Source organism: Etheostoma cragini, chromosome 15 (genome assembly GCF_013103735.1).
Source record: "Etheostoma cragini isolate CJK2018 chromosome 15, CSU_Ecrag_1.0, whole genome shotgun sequence".
Classification (NCBI taxonomy): Eukaryota; Metazoa; Chordata; class Actinopteri; order Perciformes; family Percidae; genus Etheostoma; species Etheostoma cragini.
Genome location: NC_048421.1, coordinates 18,967,756 through 18,976,375, shown reverse-complemented (window position 1 = coordinate 18,976,375; position 8,620 = coordinate 18,967,756). Strand labels below are relative to the sequence as shown.

At 42.2% G+C, this 8,620-nt stretch overlaps 1 protein-coding gene across 1 annotated transcript; it reads right to left on the bottom strand.

Annotated features, from left to right (window-relative positions):
* Positions 1-1,100: 1,100 nt before the first annotated feature.
* Positions 1,101-5,782, bottom strand: LOC117958645 (zinc finger protein 436-like). The gene is made up of 5 exons (XM_034895151.1): positions 5,570-5,782; positions 4,644-4,806; positions 2,835-2,884; positions 2,684-2,750; positions 1,101-2,589 (listed from the first exon to the last, which is right to left on the bottom strand). The coding sequence occupies exons 1-5, from the start codon at positions 5,684-5,686 to the stop codon at positions 1,394-1,396; spliced, it is 1,593 nt and encodes a 530-aa protein (XP_034751042.1). The 5' UTR covers positions 5,687-5,782; the 3' UTR covers positions 1,101-1,393.
* Positions 5,783-8,620: the final 2,838 nt, after the last annotated feature.

Below are 8,620 nucleotides of genomic sequence, written 5' to 3'. Positions count from 1 at the left end.
TCCCAAAGTAACAATATCCCATTTATAATGGCCAATAAATGAATATTTAAAAAAAAAACCTGACTTAACATCCTTCACCCATGTATTGTGTTGGCTGTTGGCCACCAGAGCTACATCTACATCGTCCCTGTTGGCAACGCTTTGATTTTTGTTCAAAGGACTTGTTTCATATTTTAACTTTGTAGTTTTATTAATCAGGACTTTAATATATTTTGATGCTCCTCTGTTTTGTTGTGACAATAAGACAAACAAGTTATCATTATGGGGTGGCAGTAGCTCAGTCTGTAGGGAGTTCTGTTGGGAACCGGAGGGTCACTGGTTCAAGTCCCCGTATGGACCAAAGTCTGGAGTGTGGATTGGTGGCTGGAGACATGCCAATTCACCTCCTGGGCACTGCCAGGCGCTCTTGAGCAAGGCACCGTACCCCCCCAACCGCTCAGGGCGCTGGTTCGGCTGGCAGCCCACTCACTCTGACATCTCTCCATTAGTGCATGTAGAGGTCCTGAGCATGTGTGTGTATTTCAGGCCTGTGTGTGATTACTAACAAAGTATGTCCACAGAGTGTAAACTGTAATTTCCCCACTGGGGATTAATAAACAAAGTTTTTCAGTGAGGACTCATTATTAACAAATAATAATGTCTCGAATTCCGTCTGGATATTTTCTTTTTTAACATACATAACATTTTTACACCACCAAATATTTGTATCAGCCTTCCAAATCTTTTAATCCGTCGAGACACACACACACACACACACACACACACACTTACTTTCTCTTTGATTCTGAGTTTTTGTGCTCTTTCGTCTCTGAACCTGTACTTGTTTTGCTCACTGAGCCGTCTGTTTGCTTCATCCGTCTGTTGACCACTGTGAGGGGATCACAGGAGCACTGACTGCAGCGTCTCTCTCCATCAGAGCATCACCGGGGCTCAGTGTTAAACAAACCCATTGCTCAAGTGTTGTGGTGCCCATGGGCAGACTGATATTGGAGCTTTACAACCAATGCACACTGTATGAAATTTCATTCGTTTTTTCCTTGACAGTACCTGTCCCATCTTCTTGTTTGCTAAACTGAAGGTTAATTAAATTTGAGCCCAGACAGTGTCACTCTCTTTATTTCTTTTTTTTCTTACTGGAGCGACTTGAATGACTTGATGCCAACATCCTTAAAATTATAAGCAAAACAAAATAACACGTTTCATGAGTCACTTTAACAAGGCGCGGTTTAATGGCTGTAGTGAATACAGAAGGAACACTACCGGGAAGCAACACGAGTATATAATGTCCTACACGTATACAATGGACTTGCGCTTTAACTCCACATCTCACGTATAGAAGGAATGTTGAGCTCTTCCCATACTTTTGACCATGTAATGTAAATGTGAGCTCTGGTCAGAGGTCAGAGGTGGCGGTCTGTGTCTGCTTCCGGTGAGCTTTGGTCTGCAGGTGAGCCTTCAGGAAGGTGAGCAGGCGGAAGTGTTTGCCGCAGTCGAGGCAGCTGTATGGTGTCTCTCCGCTGTGGATGCTACGGTGCCTCATGAAGCTGGTGGCCAGATGGAAGGTTTTGGAGCAGAGGGTACACCTGTAGGGTTTCTCCCCGGTGTGGGTGTACCTGTGGTCCCTCAGCTGTTGCTTCATAGAGTAACTCTTTCCGCAGATGTCGCAGGGGAACGGTTTCTCACCCGTGTGCCTCCTCTGGTGAATTTTAAAATACGACAAGTGGGGGAACGTCTTCCCGCACACCTCACAGGTGATGATGACGTCTCTGGCCGGCAGCTCGTCGGCAGGGAGATCGTTTGAGTGTTTGCTGATGACGTGGTTCTTCAGGAAGCGGAAGCTCTTGCCGCAGATGGAGCAGAGCTGCCGCTCCCCGGTGTGGATCGCCTGGTGGGTGTGCAGGTTGGCGGCCTGGTTGAAGCCCTTCCCGCAGGTGGAGCATTGGTACGGCCGTTCCTCCTGGTGCACCACTTTGTGGCGCGTCAGGTGGCCGGCGTGATAGAAGCTCTTTCCGCAGACGTCGCAGATGAACGTCTTCTCGAAGTGGGTCATCCTGTGTGTTTTCATCATGCTGATGCAGGAGTAACCTTTGCCGCAGACGTCGCAGTGGCAGGTTTTCTCTCCGGTGTGCCGCGCCTTTACGTGCAGGTTGCGGTGAGCTTTGTGGTTGAACCTCTTGGGGCAGTAGTCGCAGGTGTACGGCAGTAGCCCGTGCTCTTTCGTCACATGTTCGCGCAGTTTCAGGTGGCTGGTAAAGTCTGTTCCGCAAACGGAGCACACCGGGTGAGACTTCCTCTCGTGGTCAGAGAGTCGCTCTGTGTTGGGAAACAGCATTCCACACCGCGAACACCGGTAGTAACTTTGTGCTGTCTCACTCTGAGACACGTTGAGTTTTGTTGCCGACCTGCTGTTGCGGCGCCTTGAGACTCGGCCCTCCGCTGATGAGGCGGCGTGGGGCGGCGACGGTGAAGAGGGCCTAGCATACTTGTGGTCGGGGATTTCAGCCTTTGTGGGAGGGGAGGCAGTGGAGTGCTCACTGTGCAGAGTCGTGGTTTCACCTGTCGCATCCATGGAGACGGCTTTATTTTCACCTGCGGCCAGAGAAACTTTGTAATAAGCAGTTATCATTGGAATCACATTCCAGTTTCAAAGTGTACGACTGGTTATTGTCCCAGACAAACTCACCGTTAGCATTAGCGTTAGCAGCGCTCTTCAGTGGCACCAGCAGACACTTGGAGTCGACAGCAGCGTTCTACAAAACACAAAACCGTACCGGGGTTCAGTTCGTTTGAGCGTGGAGGAGCTTCACTCTGTTGGTGTGGATTCACTCACTGACCCTGAAAACCAGGATGTAGGTCTGCTCTGTGGGGGGGCTCCCTGTTCCACCTGAAACCCAAGAAACACAACCCGCTTTAAAACCATCACAACACATTCTTTGTTGTGAAATTTGCACACTTTAGTCAATATTTTGCACATCCCATCCCACATCTCAAACACAATGCAGCTCTTTTCCTTAAAAAAAAAAATCCTGTTTAATGAAATTGTCAGTATCTTATTTCCAGTAATTGCAGTGATTATTTTCTCTTGCTGTGTCTATTGTGATCGTTATGCACCAAACTAAGAAAACTTTCTTTTATGTGAAAACCTACTTACACACCATATTCATGTTGTCATTGTCTTATAATAATGTCAAACAGGAAGCCTAAGAATTTGTACTAAATCTCACATTTCTTTATCAATTTAGATTTGTTTGTTTTTTGACAATTTCATTGTTATTGTGTAGTAGTAATTAGTAATTTGCAGAAAGATCTGTTTAATGACAAGTAGGCACCTGGCATGCATTTGTTAAATGTTCCTTCAGTGAAAGCATTTTAGTTTAATCATGAAAATATAGGAAGTATAAAAATGTACCCTGTGACTGCTACGATTATATTTTAGAAGAAGGCGTCTTCGTCAGCTCTGCTAAATTTATGCTGAATGTGTGCTCTATTTTGCAAGTATTAGTTGTGATTTTCAGGAAGATATCGGATGGTGGTGGCGAGGGAAATCAAACCAAATCACCGCTCTCCTCCTGCTGTCTATGCAACATAAAAAAATGACTGACCATCAAATAGTTTTACAGTCATTTTTCTGTTGAATTAAAAAAAGTAATTATAAAAATAAATTGATTAATGGAATAATGGTTACAGCTGTCCATGAATAAACTGCAGGGGATCATCAGACATCAGATTTTATAAACCCTTCATTTGGTTTGTGGGTAAAAAGCTTATTTTGTAAAGTAAATAAAGCTGTCAGATAAATGTAGTGTACTAGAAGTATAAAGATTTTGTTAAAGTACATATAACTAGAGCTGGGCAATATATTGATATTATGCTATAAGACTAGTTATCGTTTTAGATTTTAAATATTGTAATATTAGATTAGATTAGATTTAACTTTATTGTCATTACACAGGTACAGGTACAAGGCAACGAAATGCAGTTTAGGTCTAAGTAGAAGTGCAATAGCAGTAAGTGTAGGACATGGATATGTAATGAATAAATATAGAAATGAATACTATTATAAACAGAATTTTACAGATGGGTTTGTCCTATGAATATAAAATATAGATAACAAGTATTGTGAGCAAGATTTACAGCTAGGAATGTAGTGAATATAATATACTGGTGGATATTACTATAAGTGCAAATTTTTACAGATGTGCAAATAACATAATATACTAATGCTCACTAATATGGCATTAGTGTTGTCTTTACCAGGTTTTAAAGGCTAGATTACAGTAAAGTGATGTCATATTCTCAACTTACCAGACTGTTGTAACTGTTCTATTATTTGCATTTACCCACTTAGTCATTATATCCATATTACTGATGATTATTTATCAAATATTTTGTGAATGCACAAATAGTCAAAACTACAATATTGTTGTGGTATTGCTATAGAGGAATTTGGTAAAAAATATTGTGATATTTGATTTTCTCCATATTGCCCAGCCCTACATGTACCTTAAATTTGTACTTCAGTACAGTATTACCGGTGACTTTGAGTATTACTAGAACCTGAGTAGACCTGTGAAAACTTCTAATCTGAACCCTAATGTGGTAGCTTCCCTGTAAGAAGGCTGCTCTCTGTGTTCTTAAATCACCTTCTGTCGGCTTTGGTAAACATTCGTTGCTCTCATCAGACTCATGCGGGTCCTTCAGGTCTCCTGGAGTCTCTTTCTGCTTCCCAGTAGCCAGCTTAACCATCTTCAGGATTTTATCCACAGCTTCAGCACACAAACTGTCCACCAGAGCCCTGAGTTTGTCCTGAAAGAATGACAATGCTCACTGAAACTTAAAAGGCCAACTTCATCTGACTTTGATGACAACTTATACTTTTAGTTACATCATTTTAGTTAAGGACTTTTACAAGTTGTGTGTGTGTGTGTGTGTGTGTGTGTGTGTGTGTGTGTGTGTGTGTGTGGATGGCTGGATCCATTTTATTTACTGATCCCAAACTGGGAATGTTCTGTGTTACAGCAGCAAGTATAAGACACACCGCATCCATACAGAGAAATATGGGAGTTGCAGCTATATACCGTGTTATCAAAATGGGTTAATCCTACTGTGTACATTGGCTTATCTACAGTAGGCCTGAAGAATATATTTCATTTTCAAATAGGGAGACTTTCTTCACAAATACCTTGATATATTCTAAGACGTTGTCATAGCATAAATATCGTATGTAAACAACTTAAAATATATCAATACTGAGAAAAAGCTGTAGTAGGGACGTTTTTTCCCTTTTTTAACATGGTCTTGAATTCAACAAACTATGTTGAACACCGATTTTAACAACTTCAATTGTAAATTGTTTGTGTTATGTGTAACAGTGTCTAAGTGCTTAAAATGTTTTTGAATGGAGTTTGGTGTTACTGCGAAGGACGAATGCGTAAAGCGCTCTTCTTTAATATTATAACCTAGCTCTACCATTCAAAACCCCTCGTCATTACACCGGAAGTCTCTGAAACCGAAAGGGTTAACCTAAAGTTAGCTGTTTGCTAGCTACAGTTGGCTGCATGTAGCTTACCTCGGTTACGGGGTTTTGTTCATTCAGAGAGATTTTGTCCACCTCCTTTGCCACCGACTTGGCCAGGTTGTTAATGATGAGCGTGATTTCGTTTTTAAAAGTGGTAAAATCGGCCATATTTAAGAATTCCTGCACTTATCAACTGGCTAGCTTAGCAAAAGCACTGCCAGAGCCACCGATGCGGAAAGCGGAAGTGACGTAGTTGTCTCGTCCAACGGCTAATGGCCTTCAAAGTAAAAGCACCTGCTGCTAATGTTGATGTAGTCTGTGGTTAAAACCATAGACTGTATATTTATAAATGATAATTTAATTAGTAAATATAATTTAACATTAACGGTCTATGGTAGGAACCCTAGTAGGCTATATTGCTGTATGTCCCATCTTTGGTCGATGTGCTTAATTAATAAATTGTGGGGACTAATAAAGGATTTAATATTATTATTTCTATTAATATTAATATTATAGCCAGCAGTAGTGTCTATAATGTGAATTCCTTCTGGATATTAAATGTTTATCCGTATGGCTGAACTAATGCATCACATGCCGTGGGATGCCAAGATATGTTTGAGACAAATAAGTGAAGACTCATTTCATTTAATGAATTCAACAATGTAATAACGTTATTTTACTAAATGTATGCATTCTTCTGAAATACTCATCTAAAGTTGTATTGTCTAATTATTGTAACTTTAGGCTTAAAGCCCAGTTCAGTCCAAAGATTAGTGACAAAACAAACCAACAGCTGTGCTCTGCCAACATTTCTGCTGTAAAAAAAAAAAAAAAAACTTGATTTGACTGATGAAAAGAGAAAAGCATTTCGACGTATTAACATGTGTAGGCCTATGCCATAGATGTAGTCTAAATTTTGTGAAATGAGGAAAAAAAAAAAAATCTTAGTAGGCCTACAAACATTTGATTTAATATGCCAACACATTTTTGGTCAACACACCATCATTAGAGCAGCACAATAATGGAATCCTCTTCCTTTTATAAAGAATAAGCAGTGGGGTGGAGGAGAGTTATTTTTCTGCCACAAGGCATTGTGTTGATCTGACTTGTTGTTGTTACCACGGTAATGGTAATTGACTATTCCAATCTGTAGGGGGACGAAAGAGAAAAAGTGCTTTGGTGCCTACTGTAAAGGTGCTGGACGTGTAGCTAATGCTAATGTGCTTGGTCTATAACGTTAGCTAAGTCTTAGTGGGTAACATAGGATCACAACATCGTTCAACACGCTCAGTTATTATTAGTATGATAGTTTTGACCACGGTTTACAACTCTGGGCTACCATAAATTCATCAGTAATGTTAACAGTTAAGATAGACGACTAATCTAAGCTAGCTAGCGCACTCTTGTCTGTCTGCCTCAGACTTCCACCGCTGCAAGGCTTCAGTCGGGATCAGAGCTGACAACAGCCCCAGGGACACATCCACAGTCAGCCCCCAGCCAGCTAGCAGCAATTATTATTATTATTATTATTATTATTATTATTTCATGTATATTGTATGTATGTATATTTTGTGTGCTGCTGTAACACTGTAATTTCCCATTTTTTTGGGATCAATAAATATCTATCTATCTATCTATCTATCTATCTAATCCACCATCATTACAGCCCCAGTCCAGGGACACATCCACAGTCAGCCCCCAGCCAGCTAGGAACCATCCACCATCATTACAGCCCCAGGGACACATCCACAGTCAGCCCCCAGCCAGCTAGCAACCATCCACCATCATTACAGCCCCGGGGACACATCCACAGTCAGCCCCCAGCCAGCTAGCAACCATCCACTATCATTACAGCCCCGGTCCAGGGACACATCCACAGTCAGCCCCCAGCCAGCTAGCAGCAATCCACCATCATTACAGCCCCGGGGACACATCCACAGTCAGCCCCCAGCCAGCTAGCAGCAATCCACCATCATTACAGCCCCGGGGACACATCTACAGTCAGCCCCCAGCCAGCTAGCAACCATCCACTATCATTACAGCCCCGGTCCAGGGTCACATCTACAGTCAGCCCCCAGCCAGCTAGCAACCATCCACTATCATTACAGCCCTGGTCCAGGGACACATCTACAGTCAGCCCCCAGCCAGCTAGCAGCAATCCACCATCATTACAGCCCCGGTCCAGGGTCACATCCAAAGTCAGCCCCCAGCCAGCTAGAAGCATTGGATCTGGATGAGAAGAATGACTCTGGGAGTTGGAAGGGGTGTGATTCGTGGATCTGAGTGTTGCAATTTTGGTTTCATATTGCGTATAGTTGCAACCCTAGCATCTAGATGGTATGTGTAGAATTGCAAATAACACTGTCAATGGAAAAGCCCTCTTCCAGTGAGTTTTTTTGCAGTTGACATTGTGCACATCAGTTGTTTGACTTTGTGTGAAAGCCGTGCAGGTTGAACTTATTCTTTCCTTTAAACATTAAACCCATAAATGTCCTGTTGTCTCTTAAGTTGAGCATTAAAGGAAACTGGATGCTGTTTGTTTGCTTGCAGCCATTTGTCTTTCATTTGGAATTCATGGATATGTCAGTGTGTGTTATTCTCTGATGCTCGAACTCGCTCCACTTTTATATCATGCGCAAAATGGGCAGCAAATTGAGAGCCTTTACAACAGGTAGAGCGTGGTGAAGGTCAAGGCGGCTCGGCTCCCAGGGATGTGGGGGTTTGTACAGGATAATGTCTTTGCAATTGGGAGGAGTGAACACATAAATGGTTTCTACTTTCTTGCTGATTTCCTCCAGGGGAATTTCCACTTCAGAGCGAAGAGAGGCTGTAAACCCACAACTCCTTTCCTCTCCCACTCACACAACCTATTTTGGTGCCTGAGTGTTTCTTGTACATTTCCCTTTTTCTATTTCTTGTATTATAGTTTTCTGTGTACCTGGTGCTTTTCGTTGTACACATTTTAATGTGAAGCTCTTTACTTGTAATGGAATGTACTGTACAGTATAAATGAGTGCTCTCTTTGTAGATGGAGGTCTGTAGGAGTAGATCTGCTGTGTGTGTGTGTGTGTGTGTGTGTGTGTGTGTGTGTGTGTGTGTGTG

Coding starts and splice junctions, on each gene's coding strand:
- LOC117958645 (XM_034895151.1), bottom strand. CDS start 5,686: ATGGCCGATTTTACCACTTTTAAAAACGAAATCACGCTCATCATTAAC. Junction 4,807..5,569: donor AACAAAACCCCGTAACCGAG/GTAAGCTACATG, acceptor TCATTCTTTCAG/GACAAACTCAGGGCTCTGGT. Junction 2,590..2,683: donor TGCTAACGCTAATGCTAACG/GTGAGTTTGTCT, acceptor CTCTGGCCGCAG/GTGAAAATAAAGCCGTCTCC.